The 18,634-nt window shown below is 39.4% G+C and overlaps 1 protein-coding gene across 1 annotated transcript in view; it reads left to right on the top strand.

Moving 5' to 3' along the window:
• LOC124620062 (nascent polypeptide-associated complex subunit alpha, muscle-specific form-like) overlaps positions 1-12,752 on the top strand; it is a 59,926-nt gene extending 47,174 nt beyond the window's left edge. The window contains exons 10-11 of the mRNA XM_047146730.1: positions 296-735; positions 8,936-12,752. Coding sequence (XP_047002686.1) covers positions 296-735; positions 8,936-8,994 — 499 coding nt within the window. The 3' untranslated portion in view covers positions 8,995-12,752. The remainder of the gene's footprint in view (positions 1-295; positions 736-8,935) is intronic.
• Positions 12,753-18,634: the final 5,882 nt, after the last annotated feature.

The following is an 18,634-nucleotide window of genomic DNA, read 5'->3' as shown; positions in this document are numbered from 1 at the left end:
GTAAATGCTTCATTCCTGGATTTCTGAAAGCAGTCTCCACATAATAAACCAAAATTACTTGTGCTCGTTCATATGTTTGTTTGTTTATAGTAAAAAAGTATGTATAGTAAGTTATTCTGAATACTTGCAGATCATTATTCCCGTACTTTGTAAACAATGTACAAAGGAGGCAGTCTCTGAAATGCATATATTAATGTTCTGATCAAAAGGAGGAATGAGGATGTATTTTTGTAGTAAGCCTCAAAGACATTGTCAAGTATATTTTACAGAATAACTCTTTTTTTTTTACCTCCAGAAGCACCGCGGGACTGCAAGTTCGAACAAACAACCGCCTTGTGAACTCGAGATCCTCCCCTGGTGGATCAGGACTGGGGACTGTGGCTCCAAGTTCGAAAGACGCTGTACGGCGCACTGGAGCCACAGGGACAGGGGAGGATACACCTCGGAGATCTGTACGCCAGACACTTGGAATGGCAGGAAGAACACCAGCACGAGCTTCACCTCCTCCCACTAGGCTTGCCACCACGGTATCTGTTGCTACAGCTGCCTGCACTTCAACAGCATCTGTGACAACTACTACTACTGCACCTACTGTGGCAAGCACTGCAGCTAAATCGGTTATTCGTCAGGTGCAGACTGGCAGCAGTAATGCTGGTATTGCAACTAATAGTGGAAGTAACACCGGTGAAGAACTTGGCCGTAGGAAAACGAGAAGTGGAGCAACTGCCAGCCCAGGTGAGTGGAGTGTGCAATATAACTTTCTTTGATATATTATATCAGTAGAAAACTGTCAGCTTACGTTTGTGAACACACTGTAAGACAGTAGCTCCTGAAAATAAATTACAGCGTTTCTTTGTGCCGTACCCGCATTAAGGGTGTAATAGGCTTAAGGTATGTTTAGATGAGACGTAAAAATTGCTTACTGTTAACAGTACATCATGACAATGTTGTCTGGCAACATTGCAGCCACATGTACAACAGCATTACCAGCCATTATTTCCTGTCATTGTTTGCGGCAATACATTTCCAGGCCTCAAGATTTTATGAGGGGTCACCCCTTTCACCTCAAAATTGACGAACACTGGAAGTGAGTGCTCATTAGAGCTTTTAAATCACAACAGAAATCAAGTTAGAAAGAACGAGAGTAATCAGACTCTGTGGGTGTATTCTCTTTTTAAATAAGCAGTATGCTTCATAAAATTTCCTGCAAACTGATATTGTGTACACCCCTGTTCCAGGATTTACCATAATGTCACACGTTTTTGGTTGGTCGGAAAATTGCTAAAACTGATGTGTGTATGAGAGGTTGTACAACAGTTACAACACGATTGATGGTCTCCCTTCGGTTTTTAGCTGCCAGAGCTCGTACAATAGTTTAATGTACCTCTTTAATGTTCACTATTATCAATAAACCTCACACCGCATGTCTGCAATGTGGTGGTAGGACTGAAAGATTTCATTAAGGGAAGTTTGAAATAGGGACATATTTTTTTATTCCCCACCCTCCACCAGTACACACCGCGTTTAGACTGTCAGTTCCTGCTTCAGGTACGTATCGAGATGGTAAGGGACCCATGGCAACAAATGCAAACCGTGTGGCAGAACTCTTCCTGTGCAACTTTTTTGCCTTGTATTTGGCATAGGTTTGCAGAGTTCAGAATTTTTTGTGTGCTTCATCAGATGTGATTCTAGCTCATCGGCAACAGGTTGCCAGTGATGTTTGCAGATAGTCATCTCCGTATATGTTACTTACAACATCCCATAGCTCTGGTCGTAGATGAATTGCATTTATAAACTTCGTAGTTCTCTTGTTTTGTCCATTTCTCCATTACTGCACACAACAAACCCATAACAACTACAAAAATGTGTGGCTATATTATTAATGTGTGTAACGTTTCAAACTATAGTGAAACCGTATTGTGTTCACTCAGACACGTGACTGCAGCACTGTCGATGAGAGAAGTAGAAAACAAAGGTGAGATTTAGAGGGAAGCATTTACAGCTGAGGGCAGAGAGAGGCATTGCCCTGCACTATGAAATAGTCTCCATTCTTGAGGGGACAACACTGTCAGTCCCTCAGCAGTACATTGTGTAGCAGCAGATGTATTGCCCAGCTATATTGCAAAATTGCCTTCCATTGCAGTAGTGTTGATGGCAGGACTGTTACAGCCAAATAGGGCTCATCTAAACATACCTTCAAACATCTCTCGTATATTTGAGAAAATCGGTGTGATTCTTTGAGTGAGACCCATTCTCAACATATTTTTCTCCAGCTGTAAGCCTGATGTTGAAACTGCTCAGTGCATTAAGAAGCGTGAGAATTTTCTTTTGGGTACCTTTGCTGTTTATTGTTAATTATAGGTTTATCGGATTCTTTAGTGAAATTTGAATATTTTTTTCCAGCGGTGAACCTGACGTATCAGGCTTGTTTAAACTGCTCAGTGCATTAAGAAGCATGAGAATTTTCTTTTGGGTACCTTTGGCGTTTGTTGTTAATTATAGATTTATTGGATTCTTGAAGGAAATAGTCAAAGATGTAATGACAACAAATAGAAAGGACAGATTGCAATTCTCCACATAGAAGAGGCACAACGAAAAAGAATGCTAGAAATATTTTGTCTTTCAGGCAGAACATTTCTACAGAATTGGAAAACACACACACACACACACACACACACACACACACACACACACACACACACACAAGCATGCATGCACACGAACACAACTCTCACACAAGGCCACTGTCGTCTCCGGGTGTTAAGACCCAACTGTGACTGCATCTGACATGAGCAGCAGTGTAACTAGGGTGAGCAGTAGGGGTACAGAAGCGTGCGGTAGGGTGTGGGATGAATATCAGTTATGGGTGGGAGAAGATGCTAGTGGTGCCTGTAGCAGCATGCGTGGACATGGTGGGGACAGGGTAGGGCTGCTAGGTGTGGTGTTGGGAGGCTGTGCAGGAGGTGGGAAATGGGAGGGTAGAGAAGGGAAAACTATGTAGATTCGTTGGTCAGATAAGAGGCGTATGTAGTAACTTAAGTGGGAGCATGGAAGGGGGTAGGCAGATGGAGGACTGGGACTGGTGAAGGTTGTGGCCGGGGAGGGGGGTGTACAGTAATGAAGGAAATGTTACAGGGAGAGTTCCCACCTGTGCAATTCAGAAAAGCTGGTGTTGGTGCGATTAATCCAGATGTCACAGGCTCTGAAGCAGTCAGTGAAGTGAAGTGTTTTGTTGGGCACCTTGCTCAGCTACTGGATGGTCCATCTATCTTTTGGCCACAATTTGGTGGTTGTTATTCATGCAGACAGACAGCTTGTTAGTTGTTATGCCCATGTAGAATGCAACTAAGTTGGTAGATCACATGGCTGCTTTCACAGATGGCCCTGCCTTTTGATGGAGTAGTAGATCCTTGCGACAGGACTGGAATAGGTGGTCTTTGGAGGATATGTTTGGGATGAATCTTGCATCTAGGTGTATTGCAGGGATGTGAGTTATGGTGTCAAAGTAACCAGCTAGGATGACCTATTGTAGATGGTAACTGTGCCCCCACAGAGAGAATCTCTGCCCTTGGGGACCAACACCTTCAGCCTATTACCTGTAACCTAACCTCCTCACAGACTCTCCATAGTTATTATTCCTTTACCACCCAGTGTCCTGCTTGTCGCTGTTTATGCCAACTCCCTCTACACTAAGGCTCTCACCTTGCTAAACAAACATCTGTGAACTTAAAAGAGTACGGACACACTGAGCGGCATGTGACTAATCTAGTCACTAGACGAACAGTTGGTGTGATGAATAGCCGCTAGCTATAAATGTAGAAAAATGTAAGTTAATGTAGAGGAGTAGGGAAAACAAACCTGTAATGTTCTTACAGAATTAGTTGTGTCCTGCTTGACAGTTGTGCCATTTAGCTATCTGGATGTAACATTGCAAATCAGTATGAAAAGGAATGACCATGTGAGAATTATGGCAGGAAAGGCGAATGATCGATTTCGTTTTATTGGGAGAATTCTAGGAAGGTGTGGTTCATCTGTAGAGGAGATCCTATATAGGACACTAGTGCGACCTATTAGTGAGTACTGCTCGACTGTTTGGTATCCGTAACAGGTTGTATTAAATGAAGTCATTGAAGCAGTTCAGAGGCTGGCTGCTAGATTTGTTACTGGTAGGTTCAGACAACACGCAAGTGTTACACAGATGCTTCGGGAACTCGAGGGAATTCCTGGAGGGAAGGCGAAATCTTTTTCGATGAACACTATTAAGAAAATTTAGAGAATTGGCATTTGAAGCAGACTGCAGAACTATTCTGTTGCCACCAATATATATTGCAAGTAAGGACCATGAAGGTAAGATATGAGAAAGGCATATAGACACAAGGACTGTAGCATCTACATCTATTCAGACAGCCAGGCAGCTCCTGCAACAAGATCTAAGATTTTTGAAGAATGCCACAGGGCTCTAGTGGAGCTAGGAGGAAGCAATAGGGTAAACCTAGTGTGGGTCCCTGGCCACTCGGGGATCTGTGGTAATGAACAAGCCGACAGATTGGCTAGGATCGAAGCAACAACTCCATTTATTGGACTGGAACCTGTCCTGACAATCACCAAGGCTATGATCAAATTGGAACTGCGGAACTAGCTTAGGAAACAGCACATAGGATATTGGACCAAGGTCCACAAACAAAAACATGGTAAGGTAATGATGCCCATGCCATGTTTTAAAAGAAGCTCTGTAATCCTGGATTTAACAGAAAAGAGATCAAACTCGTGACTGGACTGATGACCGGTCATGGGAATTTCAAAAAACACCTACACACAATGGGTATGACAGAAGAGGACCATAATGTAGGATCTCTGATGAGAGTGAAGACTGCATCACACCTAATCTTCGAATGCATGGCATTGGAGAGTAAAAGATACAGAATCTTCGGGACAGCTAGACCTGAAGAAATTGTGTCTAACAAAAAACTGGTAGAGGGACTCCTTGCCCTATTTAAGGGCATTGGTTGGCTTTACTAGATATACAGGGAGCGATACTACACAATAAACTTAGTTTCGGTGTGGGCAGTGGTGGGTTGGACCTTAGCTGTTTTAGCTTCCCAGTTAAAATAAAATAAAATCAAAGCATATAGACAGTCGTTTTTCCCTAGTTCTATTTGTGAGTGGAGTAGGAAAGGAGACAACTATTAGTGGTATGGGGTACCCTCCACTACGTGCCAGAAGATGGATTGTGGAGTATCGATGTAACTACAGATTCACTAGCTCCATAATTTGTCTTTTGTTTTTGTAGTTCTTCTGCAATAGCAATGAGAAGGATGTCGCATGATTTTACAGTCATTTGTAAACAACCAAAAGTTGTGCCTCAATACTCGCAAAGTTGTCCGTACAACATGTTGAATTCACACTGTTCACCTCTCATAATTAATACTATGTAACCCGCGTGATGGCAGTTTCTGCACGAGATCATATTTCAAATAAATATTTTCTGTCAGAAGCATTTCCTGACTCATAATTGGAACAGACGTATCCACAGTGTGAGCGAGCAACACATCTTTGGTGACTGGCATTGGTGCTCAGATGTGGTCATCAAGCATCCGAGCACTTGGCACAATGCGAGTCGCAGGGTACCTAGGCAACAAGCGAGGTGCATCCGGTGTGGCCATAACTGAACATCTCTAATGCTCGTGGCCTTGCTGCTGTTGAACACAAACTTTCCCAATGCCCAACTGACTCCAAACGTACAATCTTCTTCCTGGTTACCATGGCCAGCTACATCCTCAACCACAGTTACTTCTGTTTTGAAGGCATCCCCTAGTCACTGGGCACCCACATGGCATCCTATGCCAACCCATTCATGGGCCATCTAGAGGAATCATTCCTAAACACAGAGAATCACAAATGCCTCACCTGTTTCAGATTCACAAAGATATTGTCATGATTTGAGCCGAAGGTGGGAATTCCCTGTCAACTTTCCTCCAGAAACCTCAACACCGTCTCTTCCATTTGATTCACCTGATCTTCCTCAACCCAAAAAGCCACTTTCCTTGATGTCAAGCCTCCACCTCAAGGATGGGTACATCTGTACCTCTGTCCACAACAAACCTACCAATCATCAGCAATACCTACCTTTGATAGCTGCCGCACATTACACACAACTAAGTCCCTTCCATGCAGGCTATCCTCCCATAGTGGTTGCATGTGTAGTGATGAGCAGCCCCTCTCGAAATATGCCTAGGGTCTCAGGAAGGCCTTTGCAGACTGAAATTACCCTGCCAACCTTGACCAGAAACAGATCTCACATGCCATTTCTCACCATGTTTTTGACTACCTCTCATCATATACTGAAATGAGAAATATCCTCCCCACCCCTCCCACAGTGGTATTCTGCTGCCTGCCCAGTCTACACAATATCCTTGTCCCTCCGTACTCAAACCCTGCTCCCAGTTTCCTACTTAATGGTTCATATCACTGCAATATACCTAAATGCAAGACCTCTCCCTTACATCCTCCCACAGCCAACTACGCCAATCCTGTCACAGGCATCTACTACACTGAACAAGGTGGCGCAGTGGTTAGCACACTGGATTTGCATTTGGGAGGACGACGATTCAAACCCACATCCAGCCATCCGTGATTTTCCTAAATCAGATCAGGCAAATGCCGGGATGGTTCCTTTGAAAGGGAATGGCTGATTTTCTTCCCCCAACATTGACAAAATCCGAGCTTGTGCTCTGTCTCTAATGACCTCAATGTTGACAAGATGTTAAGCCCAATAGCTGCAATAACTGTGCTGCATTTTATATGGGCATAACAACTAACAAGTTGTCTGTTCGCATGAGTGACCACTGCCAAATTGTGGCCAAGAGGCAGCTGGACCACCTAGTTGAAGAGCAAGCTGCCCAGCATGATATGCTTCATTCTATTGTCTGCTACACAACCTACACGAACTTTTTTTTTAACTGTGCGGGTGGGAACTCTCCTTACAACATTTCCTTCAGCCTGTAACTCTCCTGGCCTCAACTTTCTCTAGTCCTGTCCTCACGAGTGACTAAAATCAGGAAGTACTATGGTGTTCACCTGTAATTAGTCATACAACTTCCCTCACTCACTGTATTGTGCAATCTTCGTGTTGGACAACAAATTTACAGCATTGTTGAGGATTCATTCGCAGCAATGTAAGGTGTGCTGTTAATTTCCTGCCTAACTATTCTCTCAGAAATTGCAATGTATTTGGAGGAATAAATGGTGAGATATTTGTGACAAGCAAGAATATAAATGTTAGGAAAAGGATAGATTACTAATTAGCGTAAAGGTGACACATTGAGTTGCAGATGCGCACAACAAAAAGACTGTTACCCATTAAGCTTTCAGTCAAAGCCTTTTTCAGATGAGAAACCACACATATTCGTACAAGTAAGCTGTCGGAGGTGGTGGTCATTTGTGCTTGAGGTGTGCTTTCTTGCATGTGTGTGTGTGTGTGTGGGGGGGGGGGGTCCTGAAGAAAGCTTTGGCCGAAAGCTAAATGTGTAACAGTCTTTTCATTGTGCCTGTCTGCAACTCATTGTGTCGCCTTCACGGTTAGAAGCAATCTCCACTTTTCCTAATATTGTTCATATTCCAAACTGGAGTCTCCATTCTTTGAAGGATATAAATGTTCCTGCAGTTTGTTTCACTCACAGTACTTTTTTATTTTTTTAGTCAGACTGAGGTCAAGAAATTGAAGGAACTCGTTACTGGGGGGGATTCGCTTTTATTATGTAAATAACATTGAATATTGCAAAACATACTTCTCTTACATGAAGAATAAAGTCCCAGAATGTCTTACAAAAATGAAGATGAAAGAAATATTAGTATGTAGCAGGACACATACACACTTCAACTCTGCAATGTTACACGTACATATTTAATTGACGTGTCTGTGTAAAGCAGCACACTACTAAAGCTGTATTTAAACATAAAGGGATTATTTTCATACTCATCTGTATTTACTTTCTACATTTAGAGGAAGCTGCCACTCATTGCGCCAACTAAAAATTTTGTATAAGTCATCTTGTATCCTCCTACAGTCACTCGACGACAACATATAGCAACTTCATTGGCAAACAGCTGGCTGCAGATTGCTGCTCATGCTGTTCATCAGATCATTTAAGTATACTGAGAATAAAGAGTGGTCCTGTTACACTTACCTGTGGCACTCCTGACAATTCCCTTGTCTCTGATGAACACACGCTGTGAGAACAACATACGGGGTTCTATTACTTAAGAAGTCTTCGAGCCTCTTGGATATCTGGGAAACTTCTCTATATGCTGGTACCTATGTTAACAGTCTTCAGTTGGGCACCATTTCAAATGCTTTTGGAAATGTAGGAATATGAAATCCGCATGTTACCATTCATCCACGATTTGCATGGCATCATGCAACAAAAGGGCAAGCTGCAGTGTAATTACTGAAGCATTCAGTCTACATTCTGGATTCACATCTGTCTTTTACACGTTACCAGGTACCAGGATGTGCTTCGGAGTGTAAGACTTACATAGGGTGTGAATACTTCATGTCATCATTGACTGAATTATAACTTTGCTTTCTGGTTTCATTGAGTTTCATGTTCTTTCTAGAACTGTTGTGATTCCCTGTTTCATATGCATTCCTCACATTAGTAATATATACATACATTTGAGAAAGTAAATACAAATTGTTTTTCAGCCAAACCAAAAGTTGAAGAAGTTATGTAATGCAAGTTTCAAGAGCAGTCTGTTACATCTTTTTGTTACAAGTAAATTTGTTCTCCGCATTAAGGATGATATGCATGTAGTGTACAGTTCACTGAAAATATTTTAATTTGTAAACTTTACTTAAAATCACAAAGAAAATGTTAATAAACAGTATGCAAAAGGGACAAAAACTGGACTATTGATGATGTCTTTGTTCTTTCAGTTTCTGAGTCGGAGATGATGCTGAGTAAGAGGAGGAGATCTTCAAGAGATGGAAAATGATTGCTGGAGTTTGACAGTGACACAGATACGGACTGACATTAAATCTGTGGCTGTAAAACAGTTACTTTTGAAGGATATTTGCTTTTTAGTGGCAGAAAAATTTGCATGAATGGATTTTATAATATCAAAAACAGCATCTTGTACCAATTGCCTTATACCTTGTGTGTTAAATTTTTTAAAGGAAGTGCATTACTTACAAAGAATTATTCGTGTTACGGACTATTGCTTGAAATGAGCTAATTCTTGTTAAACTTGTGAAAAGAAAATAGCTTTGAAAAAGTTATTAAGAACACTATTTTTATCCAATGGTATCTTCATCCAAATGTTTTCATATAAATGTATAGTCTTGTACGCAGTTAACAGCAGTGACTGTTCCATACATTAATGCCATGTTGACAGTTGTAATCGGCCAGTGCGCTACATGAATTAGTCATTTTTTCCCTTCCTTTCAAATTATTTTTTGGGTCATTGTAATTCAGAGGACTCTAAAAAGTAATCACAATATTAATTGAAGATGAAGTTAAAGTGCTTAAGATTTTTCAAATGTTTTTAATATACCAATAGCATTGCTTCTTTGAGAAGTGTGACCTTTGTCAAAATGGCAGAATTTAATTTGCTTTGCAGATTTTGTATTCAGGTTATGTACAGATTTTGTTGCAGAACTGTAAAATAATTTTAGATGTTCCATCTGCATTAACTTTTAGTCCTGAGGTTGTGCCAATATGTGCAGCGTTACCATTTTAAGAGTTCTTTAATATTCATGTTTTTATGAAGTTGATTTTGGGATGAACTATAATTACAAATTTCGTTTTTGAAATTTTTTCTTGACGTTTCGATGTGTAGAACTAACTTTTGCTCCCTCCCCCTTCCCCCAAAAGACGGGACATGTTTTTCACATGGACAGATTTGATATGTTTTCTTGCTTCTTTAGTTTCTTTTGTTCTTCAGTTCTGTAACTTAAGCATGTTTTGACTTTTTTCTTTCTACATGTTGATTCTGTATTGTGCAGTGGTGAGGGTACAGTTTTCTCCTAGTTTTACCACTTTATTTGATGACCATCATTGTTTTTTCTTTGGAATGCTGTTTCTGATATTTTTAATCCTACCTAAATTTAAAGTCAGTGCTGATAAGTAATCAAAGAAGGAATCTACAGGTATATAGCTTCTTACATTAGTTCCTCTTAAAATAAAATAAAAAATTGTGGTACTTTTATGAGTGCAGACCTTCAATTTTACATTATGAAAATGCATATCACCTGACAGATTTTATTCCGCTTTCTTCAGTTTCTTTTATTTTCTTAACATTTATACTATTAGTAGTAGAGTTAGTGGCTTGTGTTATTATGGTGGGGATATGATTATTTTGGCCAGTACAACATTCACAAACTTTAAATAAAACTAAATAGATATATATATTACATACATATATATTGTATACATGTGAACTGATGCTAAAACAGGAGATATTTTCTCTGAATATATATATATGCAAGATGTTAAATAGTTTTCCGCAGAGTAATGTTTGTGCGGTGACATTTTGCTTTTGTGATAAGACTTTTGTACTGTAAAATGCGTACACATGTTGTATAATATATACAAGCATACATAAATCCATACATACAGATAATTTTATTTACTTTGACATTTGTTGTTGATATGGCTGTTAGGAAGTTTTGCAAGCAATTAACTTATAGAATGTATGTTGGTATGTTTGAGTGTATTTGCGCATTAAAATATATGTATATGGATGAAGCTATTTGTATACTCGGCTGTAAAAATTGTGTATTTTAATTATTTTTAGCAATCTTATCTCTTCTATTTGTGGTGTTTTTCATTTATTCAGATATTGTCTGCTTGAATATACTTTTCAAATTATTTTGGACAGTGAAAACTTTTTGCTGTTGCTTTTAAAATGGCGAGGCATGTTTTAAGGGGTATATTGGACAAATGGAAACAATATAATATTTTTATGTACACCTTGTTTGAGCAATGCAAAGTAAGTAACTGATTGCTGAATTTGTAAATGTCATGAGCACATAGCCCATGATCTGCTTCAGAGCAGTTTACAAGTCTTCTAGTTTCATACCTTTTATATGAGTCTTTGTGTGTTGTGAGCTGTGTAGGTGCATGAAGGAACTTGGAGACTTTCTGGGTTTGAGCTAGGATAGCTGACAAAGGATTAATATTGCTAGTGTGTGTGTGTGTGTGTGTGTGTGTGTGTGTGTGTGTGTGTGTGTGTGTGTGTGAGAGAGAGAGAGAGAGAGAGAGAGAGCATATGTAGCTGTAAATCAAGAATGAATGAAATTGTAATTGAATTTCTACACACCTTTGTGTGGGGACAAATTCCTGTCTCACTTTTACATGAATGTGCTTTAAATCAGCTTGGTAGCATATTGGGAAAGAAAACAATATTTTTCAGCAGCTATCCTTGTTCTTTGCCCAGAACTTCCATTGTATATTTAATTTTAGAAGGAAAAAACAGTCTGATTTAATCTGTTTTATTTGTCTAGTTGATTTGACGTGCAATCTACTTAGAGTATGTTATTGTTCTTGATACTTTCATGCTATCTGTACAAAGCTATCTGTATTTATTTGTAAAGAAAGTTACTGGCAAATTTAGTTTTGTTGTTCTTGTGATCGTGATTGTTTTGTTAATGCTGTGATTATAATATCTGATGACTTTGATTGTACAGTTTGTTGTTACATATTTTGTAATAGTCATCAGTTGATGGAAGCACCCTTCAATCCTCACTTGTGGACCACAGTGTGTAACAAATGTATGTTGTTATATTTACATTTCTATGGAGGAAAAATAAATTGTGATACATAGTTAACACATGTAAATTAGTTACTTGTCTTGCGTTCGGAACAAGGGATTCACTATTCATCACTGTTCTGTCTCAGTGAATTCATCCCACTTGTTTGTTGGACATTTTTATGAGTGTTGAGAGTTATAAATAATATATATAATATATATGAGAACTGTACAAAGAAAATAAAATTTGCGATAAGTAACAGACACCTGTAAATAACGAAAGTTTTCTATGAAAAAGAAGCGAACTTTACATATGTAATTAGTGACTTGTGCGGTTTATAAATTTTATTATTAATATATATTATTATGAAAAAATACAATGATAAATATCTGAGTAAATTCATAAAAAAACTAGCCAACTTTACATGTTTTATTATATTTCTTTGGATAAAATTAGTATAGTCATTAAATGCCCACCTCAGAGTTGTGATAGATTTTTCAAACTACATCTGTTTGAGTATTTGTATATTTTGAGAAGCATACATTTATGTGATGGATACATCTCATGACCCTTATTTCCAAGAAATATTGGGGATGGGTGCATTTTTAATTTTTGGTCTTCTGTGTGTCCTTGGAGTAATTGCTGCATGTGTGTTATTTTTTTGTTTCAGAAACTTTTAAGTCATTGTTCTGTTGCTGTCATTTCAGTTGTCATAATACTGTATATCTCTATATATATATATTATATATATAGTCTTGTGAAATAATATGTACATAATGTTGTAAATAATTAAGTGAAGCTAGTTTCAAAAGATAAAAGCAAAAATTATGTATATTGTACAGAGAGAAAGTGCTCTATAGGTTTATTTGTATTTTAGTACATACGAACATTGTCATTATTACTCTTGTAGCGTGGAGTCCAAAAGAAATAATTTAAACTATAAAAAATACAAAAGATGGTGGCGATTGTTGTACCTCATTGTAGCTTATAGTTCTCTGTTAATAGAAAGATGAAATTGTGTTATTCCTATGTAGTGTCCTTAATTTTCATGATTGCACATGAACAGAACCTCTTTGAATTTTCACGGCAAATACGGGATAGTTCAGTTATATTCTGCAATTTCTGGTAATTCGACTGATCATGGTGAGAGAAGTAGTAGAACATGGCATAGGAAGGTGACAAGGCAGGAGTGAGGAGGAATTCGAAAGAGAAGCTTAACCACACATTCTAGAAATGCAAATCAAGTATTTTCTGATATCATTGTGCATGTGGAACAAGGAAATGTAGGATGACGGGTGAATTCTAAAGTCAAAATTTTGAGCACAGTTAGAGTTGATAATTTAAATTTATATGTGCTATGGGAAAATTTTGGATCAAAGGCAAAAAATAATTGTGTGGCAGATGGTAAACTATAGACATGGACATAAAAAATGTTTGAGCTTACGCTCTTCATCAGAACATTCACATGCTTATTGTTCTTCTCTGACACCTTATATTGACTGGGCTTATGAATAAGTAATTTAATGGCTTTTGAGGTGCATTTCGTTTTTGTCACAAAACCAAATGATAAAGAAACAGTCACTTGTTTAAGATATTTAAATAATTTAAAATTGTCAGGGAGACACCATCAGCCTCTCGCCTATATCTTAACATTAAATTAGCAAGGTTTTTATTAGACTTCAGATTCTGGGCTGTAACTTCTTTGATGTCACATAGAATCTTTGAAAAATGGTTGGTTTTTACATATAAGGCATGGTAGTTTTATTGTAATGTCTTTATTATTTTTTCCCGAAATAGTAATCTCAGTACCACATAACCAATATATTCTGCTATAGGCGCTACTAAAGTAAGAAAGAAAGAGCACTATTGCTCAGATGAGATCAGTTCATCATCAGTAATACATACAGCCATTGTGCTAGCACACCCTCAAACCACGCTTTGCAGCAATCCACAATCCAAAAATTAATCGTGGTGTACTCAGATTTTATTAATGTGGTATCTCATTGAGTGGGCAAATCATGAAGATAACTCAGTGTAAGTTAAATTTTATTTTATATTGAGGAAGCCAGAAAATAAGAAATTACTTCCAATAATTAAAAGCTAAAAAGTAAGATGTATCCACATCGGAGATCGCAAGTACTGTATACCGCTTGGTGTGCGCACTAAGTGGTCCCACAACTTTAAGAAGGTAAAACACTCTGACAGGTACAGTGTCCACTAGCACAATAAAGAGTGTTTCACAAAGCTAGGATGTCAACACTTGGATGTAGATTATGATGCCTAAGTTAATGAAAATTGCAGATTCAACATTTGACTCCGTTTACAAAAATTTAATTGCAAATGTTCCAAACAACCTTGAAGCATAAAATATGAGTTCATTTTCACAACAAAAGAAAGTGAGGCTCTCATACCCAGTTTGTTGACCAGTCTGTTTCTGTTGTGTTGCACATGTCATATAGGATGTTACACAATCCATATTGTTGCTTTGACAGTAACTTCCTATTCAACATTTAACAGAACACCACCTATTGATTTGCTGTAGCCTTCAAACCAAACATTGGTTTGATGCATCCTTTGCAAGCCACAGTCTCTCTCAATAATTACTGCAACGTACATCTGTTTGAAATTGGTTACTGTATCCATTTACTAGTTACGTTCTACAGTTTTTACCACTCATACTTCCTTCCAATACTAAATTGATGATTACTTGATGTTTCAGAATGTGTGCTGTCAACTGATCCCTTCTTTCAGTCAAGTTATGCTATAAATTCTTTTATCCCCATTCTGTTTACTACATCCTCATTAAATTAAGTGGCCTACTCGTCTAATTTTCAGCACTGTTTTTTGACACCATATTTCAAAACCTATTTTTTCTCTTCTGAGCTGCTTATCATTCATGTTTCAGTTCCATACAAGGCCACACTCCAGACAAATACCTTCAGAAAAGATTTGATAACAAATTTATATTCGATGTCAACAAATTTCTCTTCACAAATGCTTTTCTTGCCATTTCCAGTCTACATTTTACATCCTCTCCAGTTCCACCATGGGCAGTTGTTTTACTGCCCCAACAACAAAACTCATCTACTATTTTTAACATCTTATTTCCAAATACACTGAAGTGCCAAAGAAACTGGTATAAGCATGCGTATTGAAATACAGAGATATGTAAATAGGCAGAATAAGGCGCTTCGGTCAGCAATGCCTATATAAGACAACAAGTGTCTGGCGCGTTGTTACATTGGTTACTGCTGCTCCAATGACAGGTTATCAAGATTTAAGTGAGTTTGAATGTGGTGTCATAGTCAGCACAAGTGATGGGACACAGCATTTCCAAGGTAGTGATGAAGTGGGGACTTTCCCGTATGACCGTTTTACAAATGTGCCGTGAATATCATGAATCCGGTAAAACATCAAAGCTGTGGCCGGAAAATGTCCTGCAAGAATGGGACCAGCAATGTCTGAAGGGAATCATTGAATGTGACAGAAGTGCAACCCTTCTGCAAGTTGCTACAGATTTCAATGTTGGGTCATCACCAAGTGTCAGGATGTGAAATGTCATTGATATGGGCTTTTGGAGCCGAAGGCCCGCTCATATACCCTTGATGATTGCATGATACAAAGCTTTACACCTCCTTCAGCACCGACATTGGGCTGTTGATGACTGGAAACATGTTGCCTGATCGTCCGAGTCTCGTTTCAAATTGTATCAAGAGGGTGGATGTGTATGGGTATGGAGACAACCTCATGAATCCATTGGACCCTGCATATCAGCAGGGGACTGTTCAAGCTGGTGGAGGCTTTGTAATGGTGTGGGGCGTGTGCAGTTGGAGTGATATGAGACTCCTGATAGGTCTAGATGTGACTCTTGACAGGTGACACATCCATAAGTGTCCTGTCTGATCAGGACTTCCATTCATGTCCATTGTGCATTCCGACGGACTTGGACAATTCCAGCAGGACAATGCAACTCCCCACATATCCAGAATTGCTACAGAGTGGCTCCAGGAACACTCTTCTGAGTTTAAACATTTCTGCACCAGACATGCTGTTCGGAAGAGAGCTCCAACCCCTTGTACTCGTGGATTTATGGACAGCCGTGCAAGATTCACGGTGTCAGTTCCCTTCAGCACTACTTCAGACAGTCGAGTCCATGCCACATTGTGTTGCGACACTCATGGGGACCCTACATGATATAAGACAGGTGCACCAGTTTTATCTCTTCAGTGTATAATTAATCTCAGCATCACCAGATTTAACTCGACTACTTTTCATTACCCTTGTTTTAATTTTGTTGAGGTTCATCTGATATCCTGTCAAGCCTGTCCATTCCAGTCAACTGCTCTTCCAAGCCCTTTGCTGTCTCTGACAGAATTACATTGTAAGTGGCAGATATCAAAGTTTATTTCTTCTTCCTGAACTTTAATCCCATTTCCATATTCTTCTTTGATTTCCTTTACTGCTCACTCACTGTACAGACTGAATATCTGGGATGGGCTATGGTCCTGTTCTCCCCCATCTTAACCAGTCGTATCATTGCCATCATCTCTTGCAACAACTGTCTGGTTACTGTACAAGCTGTAAATAGCCTTTTGCTCCTTGTACTTTACCTCTGCTACCTTCTTAATTTCTAAGAGTGTATTCTAATCAACATTGTCAAAAGCTTTTTCTAAGTATACAAATTCTCTAGATGTAGGTTTGCCATTCCTTAACCTATCTTCCAAGAGAATTTATTGGGTCAGTATTGTGTCGCATATTCCTACATTTATCCAGAACCCAAACTAATCTTCCCTGAGGCCGTCTTATACCTGCTTCTTCATTGTTCCGTAAATACTTTGTGTCGATATTTTGCAACAATGATTTGTTGAACTGAGGGTTTGTTGATATTCACAGTTGCTTTCTTTGGAATTACTACATTCTTCTTGAAGTCTGGGGGTATTTTGCCTGTCTCGTACGTATTCTGCATCCACATACATACTCCGCAAACCACCATACGGTGCGTGGCGGAGGGTACCTCGTACCACAACTAGCATCTTCTCTCCCTGTTCCACTCCCAAACAGAATGAGGGAAAAATGACTGCATATATGCCTCTGTACAAGCCCTAATCTCTCTTATCTTATCTTTGTGGTCTTTCCACAAAATGTAAGTTGGTGGCAGTAAAATTGTACTGCAGTCAGCCTCAAATGCTGGTTCTCTAAATTTCCTCAGTAGCGATTCACGAAAAGAACGCCTCCTTTCCTCTAGAGACTCCCACCCGAGTTCCTGAAGCATTTCTGTAACACTCGCGTGATGATCAAACCTACCAGTAACAAATCTAGCAGCCTGCCTCTGAATTGCTTCTATGTCCTCCCTCAATCCGACCTGATAGGGATCCCAAACACTCGAGCAGTACTCAAGAATAGGTCGTTTCAGTGTTTTATAAGCAGTCTCCTTTACAGGTGAACCACATCTTCCCAAAATTATACCAATGAACCGAAGACGACTATCCACCTTCCCCACAACTGCCATTACATGCTTGTCCCTCTTCATATTGCTCTGCAATGTTACGCCCAAATATTTAATTGACGTGACTGTGTCAAGCGCTACACTACTAATGGAGTATTCAAACATTACAGGAGTCTTTTTCCTATTCATCTGCATTAATTTACATTTATCTATATTTAGAGTTAGCTGCCATTCTTTACACCCACAGCATCATCAGCAAACAGCCGCACATTGCTATCCACCCTATCCAAAAGATCATTTATGTAGATAGAAAACAACAGTGGACCTACCACACTTCACTGGGGCACTCCAGATGATTCCCTCCCCCTCCGATGAACACTCACCATCGAGGACAATGTACTGGGTTCTATTACTTAAGAAGTCTTCGAGCCACTCACATACTTGGGAACGAATCCCATATGCTCGTACCTTAGGAGTCTGCAGTGGGGCACCGAGTCAAATGCTTTCCGGAAGTCAAGGAATATGGCATCCGTCTGATACCCTTCATCCATGGTTCGCACGATATGTGAACAAAGGGCGAGTTGCGTTTCGCAGGAGCGATACTTTCTAAAGCCGTGCTGATGCATGGACAGCAACTTCTCTGTCTCAAGGAAATTCATTATATTCGAACAGAATATGTTCAAGAATCCTGCAACAAACCGACGCTAAGGATATTGGTCTGTAATTTTGAGGATCCATCCTTCTACCCTTTTTATATACAGGCATCACCTGCGCTTTTTTCCAGTCGCTCGGGATTTGACGTTGGGCAAGAGATTCGCGATAAATGGAAGCTAAGTAAGGAGCCAATGCAGTAGAGTACTCTTTGTAAAACCGAATTGGAATCCCATCAGGACCTGGTGATTTATTTATTTTCAACCCATTCAGTTGCTTCACAACCCCAGGGACATCTTATCACTATGTCCTCCATACGGGAATCTGTACGAGACTCAAACGGCGGTATGTTTGTACGATCCTCCTGCGTGAAAGATTTCTCAAATGCTAAATTTAAAATTTCAGCTTTCGTTTTGCTGTCTTCCGTTGCCAGGCCAGACTGATCAGTGAGTGGCTGGATGGAAGCCTTCGACCCGCTTACCGATTTTACGTAAGACCAGAATTTCCTTGGGTTTCCAGCAAGATCTTTTGCTAAGGTATGATGGTGGTAGTGGTTGAATGCTTCGCGCATCGCTCTTTTTACAGTAGCACGAATCTCTACTAACTTTTGCCTATCCTCATTCTCCCGATCTTTCTTGTACCGCAAGTGCAACCGCCTTTGCTTCCTGAGCATTCTCCAAATTGTGCTGTTAAACCACGGTGGGTCTTTTCCGTCCATAACCCACTTTTTCGGCACATACTTGTCCAATGCGTGATTTACAATGTGTTTAAAATTTGCTCATAATTCT

Source organism: Schistocerca americana, chromosome 6 (genome assembly GCF_021461395.2).
Source record: "Schistocerca americana isolate TAMUIC-IGC-003095 chromosome 6, iqSchAmer2.1, whole genome shotgun sequence".
NCBI lineage: Eukaryota > Metazoa > Arthropoda > Insecta > Orthoptera > Acrididae > Schistocerca > Schistocerca americana.
The sequence above is the reverse complement of the archived record's forward strand: the minus strand, read 5'-3'. Positions and strand labels throughout refer to the sequence as shown.